This window comes from Tilletiopsis washingtonensis, assembly GCF_003144115.1.
Source record: "Tilletiopsis washingtonensis strain MCA 4186 unplaced genomic scaffold FA09scaffold_1, whole genome shotgun sequence".
NCBI classification, from domain to species: Eukaryota; Fungi; Basidiomycota; class Exobasidiomycetes; order Entylomatales; genus Tilletiopsis; species Tilletiopsis washingtonensis.
In genome coordinates, this window is record NW_020311998.1 from 978,340 (window position 1) to 997,769 (window position 19,430).

The 19,430-nt window shown below is 69.3% G+C and overlaps 6 protein-coding genes and 1 non-coding gene across 7 annotated transcripts; 2 read left to right on the forward strand and 5 right to left on the reverse strand.

Annotated features, from left to right (window-relative positions):
- Window positions 1-411: 411 nt before the first annotated feature.
- Window positions 412-2,460, reverse strand: FA09DRAFT_336018 (putative GTPase Rho1; the record flags this gene model as incomplete). The annotated part of the gene is made up of 6 exons (XM_025743825.1): window positions 412-567; window positions 725-859; window positions 933-1,130; window positions 1,533-1,574; window positions 1,741-1,800; window positions 2,455-2,460. The coding sequence occupies 6 exons, from the start codon at window positions 2,458-2,460 to the stop codon at window positions 412-414; spliced, it is 597 nt and encodes a 198-aa protein (XP_025601687.1).
- FA09DRAFT_314201 (hypothetical protein) lies at window positions 2,372-6,585 on the reverse strand. The gene is made up of 6 exons (XM_025740752.1): window positions 6,261-6,585; window positions 6,060-6,205; window positions 5,298-5,975; window positions 3,110-5,241; window positions 2,884-3,049; window positions 2,372-2,826 (listed from the first exon to the last, which is right to left on the reverse strand). Exons 1-6 carry the CDS (start codon window positions 6,355-6,357, stop codon window positions 2,593-2,595), a joined length of 3,453 nt encoding a protein of 1,150 aa, XP_025601688.1. The 5' UTR covers window positions 6,358-6,585; the 3' UTR covers window positions 2,372-2,592.
- Window positions 6,586-6,747: 162 nt separating this feature from the next.
- Window positions 6,748-8,727, forward strand: FA09DRAFT_357985 (hypothetical protein). Its single transcript, XM_025744893.1, has 3 exons — window positions 6,748-7,451; window positions 7,554-7,929; window positions 7,987-8,727. Exons 1-3 carry the CDS (start codon window positions 7,198-7,200, stop codon window positions 8,599-8,601), a joined length of 1,245 nt encoding a protein of 414 aa, XP_025601689.1. The 5' UTR covers window positions 6,748-7,197; the 3' UTR covers window positions 8,602-8,727.
- A 2,914-nt stretch (window positions 8,728-11,641) lies between these two features.
- FA09DRAFT_342175 (hypothetical protein) lies at window positions 11,642-14,280 on the reverse strand. Its single transcript, XM_025744533.1, has 3 exons — window positions 13,290-14,280; window positions 12,946-13,228; window positions 11,642-12,890 (listed from the first exon to the last, which is right to left on the reverse strand). The coding sequence occupies exons 1-3, from the start codon at window positions 13,839-13,841 to the stop codon at window positions 11,992-11,994; spliced, it is 1,734 nt and encodes a 577-aa protein (XP_025601690.1). The 5' UTR covers window positions 13,842-14,280; the 3' UTR covers window positions 11,642-11,991.
- A 1,435-nt stretch (window positions 14,281-15,715) lies between these two features.
- On the reverse strand, window positions 15,716-16,943 carry FA09DRAFT_14546 (hypothetical protein). Its single transcript, XM_025739145.1, has 2 exons — window positions 16,905-16,943; window positions 15,716-16,578 (listed from the first exon to the last, which is right to left on the reverse strand). The coding sequence occupies exon 2, from the start codon at window positions 16,442-16,444 to the stop codon at window positions 15,896-15,898; it is 549 nt and encodes a 182-aa protein (XP_025601691.1). The 5' UTR covers window positions 16,445-16,578; window positions 16,905-16,943; the 3' UTR covers window positions 15,716-15,895.
- On the reverse strand, window positions 16,453-17,206 carry FA09DRAFT_292578 (NLI interacting factor; the record flags this gene model as incomplete). The annotated part of the gene is made up of 4 exons (XM_025740010.1): window positions 16,453-16,758; window positions 16,814-16,963; window positions 17,017-17,121; window positions 17,174-17,206. 4 exons carry the CDS (start codon window positions 17,204-17,206, stop codon window positions 16,453-16,455), a joined length of 594 nt encoding a protein of 197 aa, XP_025601692.1.
- A 2,030-nt stretch (window positions 17,207-19,236) lies between these two features.
- Window positions 19,237-19,335, forward strand: FA09DRAFT_t3. The gene has a single exon. It is a non-coding gene; the product is annotated as a tRNA-Gln (tRNA).
- The last annotated feature ends 95 nt before the right edge of the window (window positions 19,336-19,430 follow it).

The following is a 19,430-nucleotide window of genomic DNA, read 5'->3' on the forward strand; positions in this document are numbered from 1 at the left end:
AAGGTTTGCAGCGCGGAAGCGAGTGGAGAGAGACGAGCGGGCAAGAGTGGCGAGCCGACGACACACGGTTGCGTGCGCAGCACGTCTCGAGGCCGAGCGAGGCGACGCGCGCAGCGATGGCTCCGTTCGTCATTGATCCAGGCGCGTCGTGTGCGCCGTGGCTGGTCGACGCCGCGAAACTGACGCTGCTTGCCGTTGCATGTCTCACGAAGACCGAGACCGATGGTCCAGGCGTGTGCGTCACGCACTTTCGACGACGCTGCCGCCCGCACACTTGTGCCGCGCCTGCCCGAATGTCGAGCCGCCTTCTATGAGAGCGCGACGTGCTGAGCCAGCAGCGACACATCCACTCCGCCCTCCACGCCGTTCCGCCATCCCTGCGCCGCCCTCCAGAATGCACCGATCCTCGCTTTAGAGGATGGCGCACTTGCTCTTCTTGGTGCCGCCGCGCTTGGAGAGCAGCGCGGCGCGCGTGGCGTGCTCGAAGACCTCCCGCACACCCTCGCCCGTCTTGGCACTGCACTCGAGGTAGCGCGCGGCGCCGATCTTCTGAGCAACGGCCATGCCCTGCAGGAGAAGAATGTCAGATCTGGGTGTGTGAAGGCGGCGATGGCCAACGTTGCCGCGATGCGCAACGCTTGGTGTCTGGCGTCTGCCCCGTGCAGCATGCTGCGATACAGGCAGCGTCCCTCCACCTCTGCCACGACCGCGCGCGCAGACTCACCTCCTCCGGGCTGACGGGCCGCTGGCTCGTCTTGCGCAGCTCGTCGATGATCTTGGGGTCGCGGCGCAGGTCCTTCTTGCAGCCGACGAGGATGATGGGCAGGTTTTGGCAGAAGTGCAGCACCTCGGAGATCCACTGCGCGTGACAAGACGGAGTCAGGGGCTGAGGGGCACGACAGCTGCATCGCACGACGCGCGAGCGCACGCACCTTCTCCTGCACGTTGTCGAGCGAGTCGGGCGAGTCGACGGCAAAGCAGATCAGAATCACGTGCGAGTCCGGGTACGAGAGCGGGCGCAGCCGGTCGTAGTCCTCCTGGCCGGCCGTGTCCCAGAGCGCCAGCTCGACGTGCTTGCCGTCGACCTCGACGTCGGCAACGTAGTTCTCAAAGACGGTGGGGACGTAGACCTGTGAAGTAGGGTGAGCGCGCGCACATAGAGCGAGAGCCAGGGTCCGAGCTTGGGCCAAGGGTGCGCCTCGAATGTCGCTGCCGTCGCCAAGCGCGGCTATCGTCGCTCGAGAGGGGAGCACTTCGGCTCCTGAGCTGGCCCTTGAGCTCAGGACGTGCTGAAGCGCGCACGACTGAGGCAGCGCAGCTTTGTGTGCGCCGTGCAGGCCCTCGCATCGACCAGGCCAGCGACCCAAGCCGCCGTTCTGCCTTGCTGGCTCCTGCCCTTGCTGGCGCCGTAATTGACGCCGCTGCCATCCGTCCGAGCTCATAACGGCCACACAGGTGCACACCTTTCCCACCGCACCACGTTGCGCAGCAGCAGCATCGCATCATCTCAACGGCACGGCAGTCGCACTCACCTCGGGGAACGTGCCGCGGCTGAAGACAATGAGCAGGCAGGTCTGGCGGCGGCAAGAGCGCACAGAGAGGGAGGACACAGAGTCAGCGCTGGCTGGCGCATGGCGCCCCTCGCTGCCGCCGTGCTCCATGCTGCGGCAGGTGTGGCTCTGCTGGTGCAGCACAGAGCGACAGGGGCTGGCGGAAGACAGCGCGCGCCTGACAACGCACCTTGCCGCAGGCACCGTCGCCGACGATGACGAGTTTCCGCCGGAGGCTGTCGCCGGAGCTCTGTGGGAGGGTGCGCGGCGCAGACAGCAGCATGTGTGAGCAGCAGGTCGCTCTCTGTGGGCAGACGGGCGGCCACCGCGCGGGCCCGCCGTCACGGCCCAGCACGGGCCGCAGCGGCGGCGGCGGCGGCGCGCCGGCATGCGACGCACCATGCTGGATGTGCGGAGGGTGGTGCGAGGGTGGGTGGGAGGAGCGCGCTGCGGGGACGGTGCGGCGGGCGGGTGTGAGGGCGATGAGGGACGGGCAGGATGGAGGGCAGCGAGGTGAGCGCAGCAGGCAGCAGCAGCAGCGGCAGCAGCGCCGGCCACACGCCCAGCGCGCCGCCGCAGAGCGATGAGGCCGTCGGCGCCGCCTGCGCATGTGATGCGTCTCGCTGCTGCACGCACGCCGCACGCACGGCGGCGCTGCTCCGCTGTGCTGCGCGCGCCGGCGGCGCTTGCTCCTGAGCTGAGCGGACGCAGGCGAGGTGCCTGCGAACACACACGCGCGGCGCGCGCCACCGCTCGGCTGCCGGCGCTGCACCTCCAAACTCGCGGCACGGCGGGCGCTACAAAATCAGCCTCAGGGGCATACAGAAATCAGGCTAATGGGCGATTTCGCGCATACAAGTTCTTGGGCGCGGCCTCCGAGCGCGCACCGCGAGCACAGCCTCACGCCCATGCCTGCCGCCTGAGGGTGTGGTGTGGTACAGCCGGCGGCTCGGAACGCCTCGAGGAGCGTCGCCTGCTGCACAGCACGGCGATCTCGCCCTCAGCCGAAGAGGACCTGCTGAGCTGGGACGTGACGACGCGGCTAGACGCGGCGGCGCTTGCCCGGCGGCAGCGGCGGCGACGGGCGGCCAGAGTCGTCCGAGCCGGCATCGCCCTCCTCGTCGCCGTCGTCCTCCTCCTCGCTCGACTCGTCGTCGCTCTCGTCTGCCGCCAGCGCAGCAGCCTGGCGCTGCGCTGCGTCGCCCGCCACGGCCGTCGCGATCTTGGCACTGATGGCGCGGCGAATCTCGCCCCAGACCTCCGGGTCGAGGTACGGCTGCGGCGCGAGACAGATGAGCATGCTGGCCGCAGTCCAGTTCTGCAGCACACATACCTGGTCATGCGTGCCGACAAGCGGCCCAGTCGGCTCATTCCGGCCGGCTCCACTGGCACCGGCGCCGCTGGCAGCTGCCTTGCCCGACTTGGGCGCGGCAACTGCGGGCTTGGACGAGGCGTAGAGCGGCGCGAAGCCCTGCTTGAGCGCCGTGGGCGGGTGGAACCTAACGAGCGTGGGGTCAGATGTCGCCCAGAGCGCATGCGTCGCACTATCGCAGGCTCACCAGTAGTTGAAGGCCATGTGCACAGGCTGCGTCGACTCGCCGTCTGCGCCAGACGGCCCATCGTCGGCGAGCGCGTACGACGTCACCTCGTGCCACCACGACGCCGGCAGGTAGAGCATCTGCCCCGGCTGCAGGTCGACGACGAGCGGCGGCGGACACATGGCCGCCGGCAGCGCCTCACCGGCCTTGGGCGCCGCAGGAGCGCGCGACGGGTCCGTCGGGTCGTCTGCGATGCCAAAGTAGCGGTGCAGCGCCTGCGGACTGATGCGCGAGAAGCTGCTCGGCTCGTCCTTGTCGAGCTGCTGCTGCGCGTCCGGCGCTCCGCGAGCCTTCTTCGCAGATGCAGGCGCCGGCAGCGCCTCGTCCTCATCCGAGCCAGACGACTCGCTGCCAGACACGCCGATGTCTCCCTCCTCGCCCTCGTCATCCTCGGCCTCGTCAGAGAAGCCCGTCGATCCGGCGAAGTCGTCGCCCTCGGTGCCATCGCGCCCGCTCTCGAAGAGCCAGTCCCAGTAGCTGTCGCTGACGAAACCGCCGCGCAGGCGCCGGTTGAGCGCCGTCTCTTGTCGGGCGCGCCAGAGCTCGCGGCGGCGGTCATGGTGCACGCCCTGCAGCACGGCCTGGCGGCGCTGGATGTTGAGCGTGTTGAGCTCCTTCTGCACGAGTGTGGCGCGTGCCGTGTCGCCCTCCGTCTGAGCATCCTCAAGCTGCTGGCGCAGGTGCGCCCACAGCTCGGCCTGGGCGCGACTCTCTTCCTCCATCTCGTCGTCCTCGTCTTCGTCGCTTTCAGGGCCATCGAAGCCCAGCACCATCTCGTCGAAGATAGGCCCGTCGTAGTCGCTGCCACTGTCGTCGCTGTCCTGGCCGTTGAGCCGGCCGCGCAGGCCGCCCGGCAGCATGCCCTTGGGAATGCGCAGCGGCGGAGAGCGGCGCGGCGCGGCCTTTGCTTGAGGCTCGTCGTTCTCGAGGTCATTGTCTGACTCGTCCTCGTCCTCGTCAGAGTCGAAGAGCTCGGAGCCCGACTCGCCATCCTCCTTGCGCCGGCGCTCCTCCTCGATGCGGTCGAACTGCAGCCAGCCTTCGTCGGCCATCTCCCAGTCGCTGCCCTGGCGCTCGTCGCTCTCTTCGTCTGAGTCAGCGTCAGAGCCAGAGCCAGACTCAGAATCGCGACTCGCGCCGGCGCCAGCACGCCTCTGCTGCTGCGCAAGCTGCTGCGCCAGCGTCATCTCCATGGCGGCGACGGCAGCGCGCTCGAGGCCAGCCTCGACTGCGGCAAGCGCCTCCTGCTTGCTGAGATGTCTCGGTGCAGCGGCCTTCTCGGCCAGAAGCAGCGGCGCCAGGAAGACCGAATTGAGCTGGCGCATTTCCAGCTCGTCCTCTGACGGGTCGTCGTCCTCGTCGCGGCCGATTGCTGAGCCATCAGCCTTCATGCGACTCGGCGACAGCTTGAGAGATCCGGGAGACGCCTCGCCGATGGCGCGCTTGATGAAGGGCACGGCGAGGTGAAGGTAGTGGGCCTTCTCGATCGGCTCGAGCTCTGGCACCGACATTTCGTCGTCGCTCGAGCCGGCCTCCGGCTCGGACTCCTCTTCCTCACTGCTCTCGTCATCGCTCGCGCGGGGAATGTCGCGGTCCGAGCGGATGAGAGCCAGCGGCGGGCGTCGCGGCTCGTTGGCTTTGCGGCGCCGTGCGGCGAGCGCGTCTTCGTCCGAGTCGTCCTCAGAGTCCGACTCGTTCAGGGCAAGGCCGCGCTCCTCCAGGACGATGTGCTGGCGCGCCAGCTCTGCGGCTTTGAGCTGAGCCATCGCCTCGACCTGCTCCAGCGTCTGCTTGCCCTTGCCCTTGCGCAGCGAGGCGGGCCTGCTAGCCTCTCCTGCGAGCGCAGCCGCACGCTCGTCGGCTTCGCGCAGCGCCCGCTCACGAGCGCGCACTCGCCACTCGGCCGCCTCGAACTCGGTGAGACCGTCGCCACGCAGTGCAAAGCGGTTGCTGCGCGGGTGCCAGGCAGGCAGCTCGCCGTCTGGAGTGTAGAGCAGCAGGCCGTTTGGCCGCATGCCCTCGATGGGGCCACGCGGCTGCAGCCATTGGTGGGCGACGGGCGGCCAGATCAGGAACCGCTTGCGTCCAGAGAGCTGTCAAGGGCACATGTCATGAGCGAGCCTCTCGACATCGGGCGCATCACACTCACGAGCATGTACAGATTGTCGTGAAAGTCGTGATGCAGCCCGGAGCTCTTGCCCTGGGTGCAGTTGCCGAGCCAGAGGTTGCACTGCTGCAGCGCCAGGCCGCCCATGATGCTGGGTGCCGGCAGCGGAAACTCCTTGGCAAGAGCGGCCGTCGGCGGCGGCAGGACCGGATCCAGGTCGTCGCTCTCGCGCAGGGCGCTTGTAGATGAATGCTGCGACGCCTGCGAGTCGGCAGGCGAAGAGGAGCGCCGAGCAGCAGGCGCCTCCGGCTTGCCATCAGGAGTGGCGCTGCGCCCACGTTTCAGGACATTTGCGGATGTCGGACCGGCTTGCCGCTTGTCTGCGCCCGCGGGAGAGCTACTCAGCCGGCGCTTCGTGCCTCTCGCCCCAAGCTCTGCGTCGGACGACTGCAGCGTCGCAGAGCTGCCCACGCGAGGGCCGGCCATCTCGGCCTCGCTCTCGCTCTCGCTCTCACTCTCCTTCTCGCTGCCGTCGTCGCTCTCGTACTGCGTGGTAAGGTAGAACTGGCCGGCCATGTCCGGGTCCGACAGCATGTCGAGGAAGAGCTCGAACGGCACCTGCTCGCGCTCGGCAGAGGTGCCAAAGTGGCCCTTGGCGTGCACAGGCTCGATTTTGACCTGCGAATGGCCGGCCACGCGGCGCAGGTGGGCCAAGTCCGTCTGGCAAAGGAGTGAGCCACTCAGCGGCCGAGCTGGCAAGAGGCACAATCTCTCGCAGCGTCGCGTCTCGCCGCGCTCACTCACCCACTTGTCGCCCTTCCACTCCGCATCCTCGAGCGGCCCATCAATGATCACGGGCCTGCGCTGGCTGATGAAGCGCTCCCAGAGCTGCTGCGGCGAGAATGAGCTGGGCACACACTGCACAGTGTCGCCAGGCGCCGGCAGGTAGCCTATGACCGCCGCATCAGCAAGCGGCACGGACTCAAGCGGCCGGGCCTGACTGACCGACGTACGGGCCCCGGCTCTTCTCGGTGAAGACGCCCACGCGCGGCGGTCCGGCCGGCGGCGGCGGCGGGCGACGAGGTGCCGCTGTGCGAGACATTGCTGCGAGGCGATATTAAATACGGAGCGGAGAGCGACGAGAATGAACGGGCACGCGACAGGGAAGAGGGCGGAGTGCAGATGATTAGACGCGGCTGAAGAGCTGGAGAGACGGCGCAGCGGCAGCCAGGCGGGCAATGCAGCGCAACGACGACGTGGGACCCGCAGTGAGAGCAGGCTGCGCTGGTCGACGTGCGCTGCGGCCGAGCAGAGGATAGGATGATGGTGGGGCTGCGGCAAGCGGCAGCGGTGCGAATTTGCCGGCCAAGGGCGGCGCTTCCTGTGCAGCCGAGGCTCAACCCGCTGCTGCACGTGCGGCACGACCTCGACCGCGAGCGCTGCCCTCGCGGCCTGGCGAGTGGAGGGCGACAAGCGACGCAGCTTCACTTCACTCCACCACACCTGCGCCTGCGCTGCGCTTCCACCCGCGCCTGCCACGTCTCATCGCAGCTCCCTCTCGTCTGCCGAGCGTCCCGAGCATCGACGCCGGCAGCCGCTGCCTCACGAGCACAACACACGCAACGCGTGCGGCGCCCGCGCGGTCGCAGCCCATGGGATCCGTGCGCGGCGAGAACCGGCACTCGCTGCGACAGGCACCGCCGCACACACAGATCGTCTCTCATCACGCGACGCTGAGCGGCACGACGGCCGCCAGAGGGAGCAGACCGCCGTTTGGGCGCAAGGCTGCTGTGCGAGGTCGCAGGCTGGGCGCGTGCGTGCCGCGAGAACCTGCAGCGAGGACCTGCAAGAGCTCGCAGTTCGGTCTCGCTTCTGAGATCTGCCGCCGTGCTGTTACGTCAGCGGTCGCCTTCTCCACCTCGAGTTCACGCCGCTCAACAGTATGCCTTCGTACGCCGACCTCTACAGCCCATACGTGGCCGATGCGCTGCCGGTGCGCGTCACAATCGAGCGCGGCGCAGCGCCGGGCAGCGAGGTGTGGCTAGAGGAGATTGGCATGGACGAGGGAGCAGACGCAGATGCTGCACAGACGCTGCAGGGCGAGATCGATGGGCCGGCTGGTAGCGCAGTGCAGCCGGTCGAGCGGCTGGAGGCAGATGTCAGAGCGCTGGGGCGTAGTATTGTCGTCATCGACACGTGAGTGCCTAGGAGTGTCTTCGCAGGAGGAAGGATGCTGGTCGAGCCCTGGCACGAACGACTGCCACTTTTGTCGCGCGTTGCTCACGTCTCGCCTTGCAGCAACACGCTCGTGTCCAGCTTGGCGCTCGTGCAGGAGCTGCAAGTCCGCACGCTCACTCTGAACGTGCAGGCCGTGCTGGGCGGCACGTCTCCGGCACCTCTCACGCTCATCGTGCCATCGATTGTGCTGGCAGAGCTGGACGGCCTGAAGCGCTCAGCTGAGCCTCGCGGCCCGGCTGACGCGGGCGGCTCACGGCGGACGCTCGGCGCCGCCGCCCGCGATGCCACCCGATGGATCTTGCAGGCTGTGCAGGTGCAGAAGCACCTGCGCCTGCGTGGACCGGCGGGCGAAGACGTCTCGCTGCCGCAGTCGGCGTGGTCACTGCACGTGCAATTGAGTCAGCACGAGCGAAGCATGGCGCTGCCTGTCACAATGGTGAGTCGTCTGCGGCACCTCGACGCGCGCCTTCAGTTGGCTCACATTCCCTCACAGAGCCCAGACGACCGCATCATCGCACTGGCTGTGCATCTTCAAGCCGAGACGGGCCTCACGGCGCTGCTCTTCTCGTCGGACGTCAACTGCCGAGCTCGTGCCGAGGTCGAAGGGCTGCGCACGCTGGCCGTCCACGAGGTGCTTGGCCGGCCCGGCGCCGCGTCGCAGCTTGCGCCGACGGCGCAGGAGAGCCAGCTAGCAGTCACGCAGCTGCTGCAGCAGTGGAGCCTGCAGATCGAGGAGGCGTCGACATCGACTAGCATGCATGCGCAGCCAATGCGGCAGCAGGCCGATATGAGCTATCGCACACCTGCCGTGCTCATCGACGACGAGATGGAGGACGTCAAGATCGAGCCTGCGGGCGTGCCTGCCAGAGTCGTAGCGCAGCCAGCAACGAATCCGGCGCTTCAGCACGCCGCAGCACATCACGCCGACTCGGGCCTTGCGCACTTCACGCCTTCGAGCTGCACGCCCGAGCTCAACCCACACACAACGTTCGGCAGCGACAGAGGCGCAGCCAAGGCCTGGAGTGGAGCTACAGCCCGCTCCGGCACATCCTCGTCAGCCTCTTTCTGGGCCTCGTCGAGCACAAGCACTCGGCGCCAGCAATGGTAGCGCCCAAGCACTCCGACCGTCAATGATCGGCCCCGACCCACATCGCTACACCACGTCACCACTCAAGCATACCCTCCACTCAAGCATAACGATATAATGTGACAATGCATTGACCATGCGCCCAGGGGTATCGTGGTGGTGTTATTGCGCACGGCGCGCAGGTGCGTCGGCGGCCCGCTCCGGCGGCGGCAGCGGGTCGCAGTCGCTGAACGGCAGCGAGTGCTCGAGGGGCCGCTGCGCCTCGAGCGGCGGCGAGTGGCTGGCGAGCGAGCGCGGCATGTGCGCCAGCGACGCCGACGTGGGCGAGCGTGGCGAGGCGGCGGCAGGTGCGGCCGCCGACGTCGAGGGCACGGCACTGCCGCGGCGCGACGACTTGGCCGTCGAGCTGGTGCGGCGGTGCTGCGACACAGACGGAGGCGGCACGGGCCGCGTGCTGGCGGCGAGCAGCCCGGCGGGCCAGCCGCGCAGCACGGGCGCCGGCGGCGACGGCGGCGAGAAGGACGAGTGCGAGGCGCCGGAGCGCGGCGGCGGAGCAGCGTACGGCGGCGGCGCCGCGTGGCCGTCTGCCGAGGCCGCCGAGATCGGGTACGAGATGACCTGCTGCGACGCCCACGCCGACTCGCAGCCGTCGCCGTCGGAGCGCTCCGAGCCGCGCCGCCCGGTCAGGCCCTGCCGGGCGCCGGCCTGGCGGCGAGCGCCGCAGCAGAGCGCGATGCGCGAGCGGCAGAAGAGCACGATGCACAGCGGCAGGATGATGACGGCAGCCAGCACTGGCGCGTGGGCGTGTCAGGGGCGGCGCTGTGCAAGCGCTCGCTGCGCTGCGACTCACCCATGGCGATGATGGCACCCGTCGGCAGGCCCTCGCACACGCGGCGCCCCTGGGCATCGAAGAAGCAGCGGCGGTTGAGGGAGCGCGAGGCGAGCGCGTGGAGGCGCGACGCCGGCGACACGGCCATGGCGGGCGGTGCGCTTGCGGAGGCAGAAGGCGTGGCAGATGCAGCGAGATGATGCGAACAAGAGTAGGCGTGGCGTTCAGCTCAGGCAGCGAGCAGGGCAAAGAGAGCAGATGGGGCAGTGATGGCGGAGAGAAGAGGGAGCAGCAGCGGCGTCGGCGGCGTGGCCGGGAGCGGCGTGGCTATTTGAGGCGGCTCTGCGCTGCCGACTCGCTCTCTCTCTGCCCTGCGGTGCCCCTGCTGCTGCCGGCCTCGCTCGGTGCCGGGAGCGCGAGGCGGGCGGCGCGGCGGAGCAGCAACTTGGGCCAGCCAAGCCTCCGGCGTGCGCGCCAGGCGCCCACGACAGGCGCCGTGCCGCGTCTTGGCGCCGCTTGGCTGCGTTGCGCGCGTGCGGCGCCGGCGCCGGCTGCCTGCCGTGCGCGCTGCGCCAAGGGTGCGGCACCTGCATGTGCCGTGCACCTGTGCAGGACAGAACCCGCCTCAGCCTGCTGCTGCTGCAGCCAGCGCTCCGGCGCAGCAGAAGCCCAGCTGAGCTTGTGTCGACGTTGACCTTTGCCGCTGCCGAGGCCGCCTGCTGCTGACGGACCGCTGTGAGCCTCGCGGGAGCAGCAGCAGCAGCGCAGCCGACCTGGTGCTGTCACGCACGCGCCGCGCCCCTCGCCGCCGCCGGGCATGTCAGCAGCGCACCCCTCTCGCGCGGCCAGCACAGCACTCAAGGGGTGCCAAGGGTGCTTCGGCTCTCGCGCTGTGCCTGACCCGACGTCTGCCTGTCCGGCCAGCGCAGGCAGCGAGGCGTTGGGCGTTGACGCCACCCTTGCTGCGCTGCGAGCGTGCTGGAAAGGAGGCGAGCTCGGCACGCGCATCTCTGCGCGAGCAGCAGCCAAGCGCCCAGCACCGTCGAAGCGCGCTATTTCGAGGCTAGGGCATATCCCGCGCTGCAAGATGGCGAGCCTGGAGCGAGATCTTCACCCATCTGGGTGCGCAGAGCGCAAGCCGGCCGAAAGCGTGCCTATGAGGGCGAGGAGCAGCGCCGACGAGCGACGTCGCTTCACCGCGCCAGAGGGCGCCGCGGGCGAGTAAGAGTCGAGTGTGGGAGCAGGCACGCCAAGGCGCCTTCGCCGCATCGCTCCAACGCGGGCAACCCCCCGAGCTCGGCGCTCGCCGTTTCGGCCGACAGTCTCCTATGCCTCTGCTCGGCGGCACCTCGAGCCGGTCGAGTCCAGTGATGGCTGGGGACCTCGAGTGCGCTGCTGCGCCCTCCAAGCCTCGCCATGTCAGCGGTTGCGTGAGGACGTGCCGCGTCCGCCGGCTGGCGGTCGATGAAAAGGCTCGGCAGACGCGTGCCAAGAGCGCGGGCAGCGCAGGCTCGCAGCAGGTGGCCTGCTGCATCAGCAGGACTGCGCCCTGACAGCCGCAGGCATCAGCCGCTCAGGCATCCGCATGAAGAAGCGACCGCCGAGCGTTGCTGCCAAAGCACTCGGCCTCGGCACCAACATGCAGCGCGCAGGGTGCTCGGCCTGCAGCGCCGGCTCGAGACGCCCGTCTCGGCGAGGCCGGCCAGCAGCTCCGCCTGCTCACGGCGCAGGGTGCACGTCAGCGCAGAGAAGGCAGGCCAACAAGCAGAACGCGGCGCCCAGCCCTGCATCTCGCTTGCCTGGGAACAGCGAGCACCCTCTCGGGCACAGGCCAAGCCGTCGTGCCGAGCGTGCGGGCCCACGCTGGCTGTGGCTCGCCGTGGTGTCTGCTCGGCACGTCTTGATAGCGTGCGCCAAGTGTCCCGCTCGCTCGGCCGCCTTCTAGAACAACGCACACGGGAGATCTCGTCGTGCTGCTGTACAGTACCGGAGCGCTCGCCAAGGCGAGAGCAAGCGCCCGGCTTGGCGAGTGCTTCGAGGCAGCCAAGACGTCCAAGTCGGCCGAGCTTCGCCGCAGCTGCAAGATCTCCGCGCAAGATGAAGACATGCTCTCCCGTGCGCACGGGCAGCTCCTGCAACCGCTTGTGCTGCATGTCATGGACCGTGTGTCATTTGATGTGGAGCCCGGCGCACCCGTACGTCGCAAGCAACTCTCACCACCCGCGCGCGCAAGATAGAGACTGGATGATTTGCTGAGATAGAGAACGACGCCCTGAGCGGGTCCGAGGCTCGCAGGGAAGGGAGAGAGTAAGGTGGGGTAAAAGGCAGAAAGCGATTGTACAAGAGAGAGCGAGCAAGGCAGAGAGTCACGTAAGGGGTGCAGGAAGAGGCGAAGGCGAACGAGAGTGGGAGTGTGTGTCCGACACGGAGCGAAAAGGTGAGAAGGCGCAGGCAGACGCGTCGCGACGACGCTGGACAACGATGAAAGCCCGGGTGCGGCTAGATGGAAGCAGACCTCGACCGGACGCAGGCCTGGCAGGCCGCATGCTACGGTCGAGAAGGCCAGAGCAGAGAGCTTGCGACTACTGGCCGCTGACGGTAGGCGTGCGCCGGTCGCCCACGCTCTGCACCTCGCGGCCCTCTGCGCGCAGCTCGTCGGCGAGGAGCGCGCGTCCGCCTTCGCCCGAGGGACTGTCGCCCTCGGGCGGCGTGCTGCCCTGCGCCATCGACGCCGCAAAGTCGGGCTTGCGCAGTGCGGCACGGAAGGCGTCGGCCATGCGTGCGGCCTCGTCGGAGGTGAATGGGTGCGAGTCCTCGTTGTTGCTGCGCCGTGATCCTGCTCCGGCAACAGCTGCTGCGCCCGCTGCGCCGGCACCTGCAGCAAGACCGGCCTCGCGCATGCCGCCGCCCTCGTCGAAGCCGTGCCCGTCGGTGCTGGCGCCGACTGAGGAGCCGCCGCCCATCATCGGCGCGTCGCTGCCGGCGTGGCTGGTCTGGCGACGCCGGCGGCGGCGCGCGGCAGCCATGAGGAAGTAGCCGCCGACGAGCGCGGCGACCAGTGCGAGGAAGCCAAAGACGACGATGAGCGCGATGGCCCAGCGCGGCAGGCCGCCACCGCCGGTGTTGAGCGGCGCCACGGGCTGGCCGTTGGCGCGCGCCGTGGCAGTGATGGTGGCGGTGCGGCCGTCGGCGAACGTCGTCGTGGCCGTGCTCTGCAGCGTCTCGGTGCCGGTCAGGCCTTCTGACCGCAGCGACGAGACGAGTGCGGCGGTGATCGACGAGGCGAAGGACGACGAGGCGGCCGCCTCGGAGCTGGAGAGCGACGATGCTGCAGCGCCCGTCAGCGTCGCCGCGCTGGATGCGGCCGCTGCCGCAGATGCAGACGCAGACGCTGCGGACTCGGACGACGCAGCCGCGGCCGACGACAGTGAGGCGGAGGATGATGACCGTGCGATGGCGATCGCCGTCGGCAGCGCCGTTTCTGACAAGGACGTCAGCGGACGGTCACGCACAGCACCTCGCTCTGCAGCACTCACGAATGGCAGTCCATGTGCTCAGCCGCGTCGTCGAGCCGCCCAGCCCCTCGCCCGCATACGTAATGACGAAGTAGAACGGCCACGCGATGCTCGTGCCGTTGAAGTTGTCCGCCAGCGGGCGGCCCTCCCAGTACGGGTCGTTTGGCTGGAACGAGAGGCGGCCCGTCGCGTTGTCGAGCGACGTCCACGAGCGCGCCACGACGTCCGAGTCTTCGTGGAAGAGGTACACGTCGACGAAGCCGCCGTTGTTGGTGAAGTCGGGATAGTTGGAGTTCCAGATGAGCTGCACGCATGCACGGCGTCAGCAACACCACCCGGACCGCAGCTCATGTGGCAGTACTCACTCTGCTCCACGTCCCTTGCGTCACACGTGTGTCGGCCGTCGGGAAGCAGCTCAGCTGGTCGTTGCCGACGAAGCAGCGCTGCTCCTCTGCCGTCTGCCGCTTCGTCCACTCGGCGTCCGGCACCAGCCGCTTGCCCAGCAGGTCCTCGTCGGCCAGCTGCTGTGCCCGCACGGCGCGCGCCCGCGGCCGCAGCGGACTCTCGCTGTCGGGCAGCGAGCGCTCGCTGCCTGCCTGCCGTGCTTCGGCTGCCAGCCGCCGTGCGGCGCCCGGCTCGCTCTCGAGCTGCCGCCGCACGCGCTGTGCCTCTGCCAGGCCGCCGTAGAAAGGCCCGACGACGACCTCTTGCGGCGCCGCACTGCCAGCCTGCTGCTGCTGCTCGGCCAGCAGCGCTGCACGCTCGGCGAACTCATCGGCACGCACGCGCACGCGCGGCACGTCGCTGGCGTGCCGGCGTAATGGCGCGGCCGTGGGCGCCGGAGCGCGGGCAGCGAGGGCGGCGGGTGCGGCGGCGAGGTTGGACGAGCCGGCCTCCATGAGGGCGTGTGCGGGCATGGCTCGGCGGCGCTGCGGCGAGCACAGGGATGCTGCGAAGGCGCAGGCGCGGTGTGCGGATGCGCGGCGTGCGCGGAGCACTGGCAGCGGTCGCTGCGGTGCGAGCGACGAGGCGCGCGCAGCGACGGCGACGAGGCGAGGCGTGCTGGCAGAAGAGCTGCTAGAGGCGGCGCAGGGCACAGGCCGGCAGTGCGGAGTGCGCGGGGAGACGGCGAAGGCAGAGCAGAGTGATGAGCTGGAGCGGCGCGGAGAGGCTTGGCACGGCGCGGTGAGGGCGACGCAGGTGAGAGTGCGAGACACGACGGCCACGCTGGAGCTTGAGGAGAGACCGGAGAGGGTGAGTGAGCACGCAGCAGGGATGGAGGATGGAGAGCGGAGCGGCGCGCAGCGGAGGCGACAGAGGTGCAAAGAGACGACGAGCGAGAGTGAGCGGCAGCAGCTCTCAGACGCGGCAGAGAGCGAGAGAGCGCGAGAGCGGCCAAGCTCCTCGGTGAGGTGCGGTGCCTGCCTGCGATACAGCGCCAGGGTGCAGCACCGCGCCGGGCGACGCGCGTGCGGCTGGCCGGCCGCCGTTCGCTCTCTGCTGCGTGCGCGGGCCGCGCAGGCAAGCATCAGCCGCCAGCGTTCAGCCGAAATCGGCAGGCAGCGCAGCAGCCGCTCAGCCGCGCCGCATCGCGATCCCAGCCTGCGCGCTGCGGGCTGCTGCAGCGTGGACATCAGCGTGCAGCGCCTGCTCTGATGCGGCGCACGCGCAGAGATCAGCCCAGCGCCGCAGCAACGAGAGGGAGGCGCCTTCTTTTCCTCGCCCGTTGCTGGTCGCCGCGGCTCTGCACCCTCTGCGACCGCATGGATGACGCCGGACAGGGGAAAGTGCCCAGCCACGCGCACTCTCGCGGCACAGGGGGGCGCACGAGACGGACAAGGGAAGCGTCGGCGCGAGCCACAGAGGAGCGCCGCGCGTGCCTCATCCGGAGCGGCGGCCGCGGTCGTGTTGGCTGTTTGTCGATCTCTGCACGCGCAGCCGCGCGGCCTCGGGGTTGCGCGGTGCGCACGCCGCTCCGCCCCACGCCGCACGGCCACACCCGATGCCGCCGCTCGTCCGCACGAGCGCTCTCTCGCAGCGAGACGCAGCCCGCAAAAAGGGTGCATCGGCGGAGTGCAGGGGCCTCGCAGATCCGCAGCCGTGCCCGCCGGCCGTCACAGCGGGCCTGCACGTGCTTGGCGTGCTCGACGCAAAGGAGCCCTGCTCTCGAGCTCTGCGCTGCGCTCTGGGGGGCGCTCGGGCCCCGAGGTGACGAGCGGCGAGAGGGTGAGATCGCAGACCGGCATACTCAGACTCGAGCGGCGGCATGCACGCTGCACCTGCACCTGTCGTTGAGCCACATGCGCTAGAAGCGCCTCTCGACGCTTCTCTTGAGCTGAGAGCGCTGTCCGCCGCAGCTCGGCTGTCTCGCCGTGACGGGCTGGCGGCTGCATGCATGCGCTTGTCGGCGTCGGCGGCGCCGGTGCAGAATCATCTCGCCTCTGCCGCAGCGGCAGCGCACCCTCCCCTGGCTCGCTGCGTCACTCTTACTTTGCGCCGCCTGCCCGCTAGCCGACGTCGCATGAGAGGATCGACGCTCCCTCGCCGGCTTGCTCGCCCCTCGAGCTGCGGTCGGGACACGCCTCGCGCATGCTGCTCCCACACTCCATGAACGCTGACAGGCCGACGAGGGGCCTGTATGCATGCATCCGGGCCCGAACCCGATGCCGGCGGCGGCGGCAAGCGCGCGGAGCCGCGCGCGCTCGGCTGTGTGCGCGCTGCAAGCCGTGCAGGTCTGGAGCGTGGTCTGAAGCGAGCCAGCCGGGTGTTTGCGCTGGGCTTTTGGCGCCACAATGTCGGCAGCGTGATGGAGCTACCGCTGCCGTTCTTCTCACCACAAACAGGCAGACATCGGCGCCGTGTTGGAGGCGACCGGTCTGCAGAGGCGCGTTCCTGCTCTGCGCCCCTCTCGCTCGCTACCACTGCAGTCACGCGCACGCCCGCGCGGCTCAACGACCCAGGCTGAATGTGATTAGGATTCAGGCGTGCATGGTGCAGAGGACGAGCGCAGAACAGCGGCAGAGCGGGACGGGGGTGTTGGAGGAAGAAGGGAAGGCAGCAGAGGCGCCAGCACGTGCCTACCGGAGGAGACGCGCGCCGATGAACCAGAGCCGCGTGGGTGTGCAACGAAAAGGGAGCGAGCGGGCAAGATGGGATGGGGGCTGCGTCGTGCGGGTATTGGGTGGATCGTCAGGTCGCGCGGTGCGAGTGATGAGGGCGCAAGAGAGAGGGAAGGAGGTGCGTAGGGAGAGAGACAGATGGCAGCGAGGCGCGGGGATCGAGGCAAAGGCGGCGAGACGAGACGAGGCGGGCACAGTGCGGAGTATGCCGCCTCGAGTGCAGGGAGGAGATCGGAACGTGCTGGGAGATTGTCGAACGGAAGAAGGGAAGAGCGACGATGCAGAGGCGTGCAGCGGGGCCAGGGCAGGCGGAGCCGGAGACGAGAGCTTGTGGTGGGCAGAGGGTATAGGGCAGAGGAGAGTGCACGTAGCAAGCTGGGCCGTGTCCAGTTCTGGGCCATCCACCCCACTACAGCGCTCCGTCGAGCACGGCACGCACGTCGTCCACCTCGCAAAGGTCCGCGAGGAAGGGACAGAGGTCCGTCAGCTCCGTGTCGTGCGGGTCGTTGAACCACGACGAGATGGGCACGGCGTTCTTGGGGTGGAAGATGTACGAGGCGGGCGAGTTGTCGATGATGATCGAGTCAGCAATCTCGCGCCCGAGCTGCGAGAGGTCCTTGACGTAGTTGCCGCGGTGGTTGTAGCACGACTCGCGGAAGAGGCGGTGCCGCACGACGTGGTGGATGTCGAGAATGTCGAGCACCGGGTCGGCGTACTGCGCAGGGGTCAGCAAGTCGGCACACAGCAGGCATGCTTGCCACGCCGCTCACCTTGCTCAGCGACGCCGTAAACACGACAACCTCGTACAGCTCGCCCATGCGCCGCATGAACTCGTCGACGCCTGGCCGCTTGATCACGTACACGCTGTGCACCGTGCCTTCGATCTCGACGGGCACGATGAAGTCGGCATTCTGGATCATCTGCGCGTGGAGTGTGAGGAGAAGCGGGGTGCGGAGGCAGAAAAGGCACGCACCTTGAAGCTGCTGTGCACCAGCGTCTCGTCCAGGTCGAGCACCAGGCACTTGCGCCCTGTGTCCTCGGCAATGATCGGGCCGAGTAGCGGGCACTCGACTCCGTTCTACGCGCAGGGTGTCAGCAGAGCCAGCAGCAGCAGCAGCGGCCGGGCTCACCTCGTCGCGCGGGATGCCGATGCCGCCCTGCATGATGAGTCGCTGCTCATGGTGGTCCTCGTCGTCGTCGTAGTCGCCCATCTCATCCTCCTCGTCCTCTTCCTCCTCTTCGTCGCTCTCGCCCTGCGCCAGGCCACGCTTGCTCGGCGTCGGCGTGAGATCGGCGCCCTCGCGTGCCACAAAGCTGGCGCCCGGCGGCACGACGGCGCCCGACATGACGTCGCCCGTCTCCTCGCGCGGCAGCTTGGTGCCGCCGCCCGGCGTCGTGCTCGGCCCGGAGCGGTCGAGCGATGCGCGCCGCGAGCTGTTGCGGCTCGGCGTGCCGGGCACGGCCGCCGGCGCACCAAGCAGGCCGCTCTTGGCTGCCGGCGCCGGCTCGGCAGCGAGCACTGGCGCCGGCGCAGCCTTGGTAGATGCCGGCGCCTTCTCAGACGGCGCTGCGGCGTCCCGCTCGGCATCGACGGTCTTCTGCGCGCCGCTGGAGCATGTCAGGGCAGCAAAGAAGCGCGCCAGGCCGCTCTTCTTCTTTGGCTTGGCCGGCGCAGCTGCCCTTGCCACCGCGGCAGGCTTGGCGGGAGCAGCCGCAGCGGCCGTGCTCGGTGCGGGCGCGGCTGCCTGCGCCTTGTCCTGCTCGACGAGCGTCTGTGCCGCCTCGGTGAGGACCTGCTTCTCCGTCGTCACGTCGACGGGCGCCTTGCTGGCCTCGAGCGAGGCAGGCTCGGCCGCCGTGGCCGCGGTGCTGTGGCCCACGAGCGTGGAGGACGGCTCGTGCGAGTGTTGCGTCGCCGGATCTGCCGCGTCTGCCGGCAGCGTTGCTGCGGCTGCTGGCTCTGCTTCTGGCGCCGCGACGGCGGCCGCGGGAGGCGCCGCAGCGGCGTCGCTGCTGGCGGCCGCAGGCGGCGGGCTCTGCTTCTTCTTCTTCTTCTTGCCGTCGCCGGCCTTGGCGACACGCGTCGGGCGAGCAGGCCCGCCGGCGCGCGCAGCAGGCGCCTGGCCCGGCTGCACCTGGGTGATGATGCCGGCGAGCGGGTCGGCCGAGCCCGAAGCACCAGGCTCGGGCACGGAGGTGATGGGGTTGCCGGACATGGTGCCGGGGGTGCGACGAGGCGCGAAGGAGTGTGGAGTGGCGGCGGCGCGGACGGCAGCGGGTCACGGAAGCGAGGCGAGGCCGGATGGGCAGTGGGTTGGGGGTACGACGCGTCGCGGTGCGCGGGCGGACGAGGCGCGAGGCGAGCAGAGACGAGAGGCCGGCGGCACACGGGGCGGCGCAGAGGCCGAGTGCGAGACGGAGCGCGGAGGCGGAGAGTGCCGAGAGAGAAGGAGAGGCCGCGGAGGGAAGAGAGGGAGCAAGAGAGGGAGCGACGAGCGAGGCGATGGCAGCCGCAGCGCGACAGCGACACGGCGACGAGGCGCGGGGCCGCGCGCCGCGCGCGACGGGCGGCGGCAGCAAGCGCAGGCGGCGGACAGCAGCACCACGCAAGCGCAGGCTGAGGCCGGCAGCGGTGAGCAGCACGAGCGGCAGCACCCAGCTGCAGCGTCAGGCCAAGCAAGCGTGCGCCAGGCACGCCGGCAGTGTCGCCGCATCCGCCTCAGGGTTGTCGCGCGTTGAGGCACCTCCCAAGCGCCGCGGCGCAGGCACACCAGCAGCGGCGCAGTGGCAGCGGCGCATCAACGTGCAGGGCTGCTTGCCTGCTGCCTGGGCAGCCCTCAGCACCACCGCAGCCCAGAGCGGCCGGCGGGGCCCGCGGTGCCGAATCGCATCACGCCGAGAGAGAGGGCATCATGCTCAGTCAGGAGCGGCCGCCGCGACGAGGCCAGACCAGCTTCTGCCCGCCTCCCCCCCTACAGCGTGCACAGGCCGGCAGCAGCAAGGCGCGCGCGGCGTGCAGGTGGTCGTGCGGAGATCGCGGTGCAGCAGCACTGCCGGGACGCAGCAGCAGTCTGCGCAAGAGGGCGTCGGGCAGAGGCGAGAGCGCGACGCGGTGGCGCTCGCGGAACCCCCTCGATCGCGACGCGGGCTCGCACGCTTCAGATACCTTCCCACGGAGCCATCCCTCATCGGCGGTTGTATGGTCCAATGGTTACGACGTCAGATTCTGATCGAATCTATGCAGCACATGCATGACATTCTGAAGACCGTGGTTCGATTCCGCGTACGACCTTCCTTTTTGCTCTTGGCGCGCCTGACTTTAGCCATCCTTTTTGCCGCCTCGCCTCAGGCCCCCGCGCGCCGCCAAAACGCCCTTTTTTCGACTCG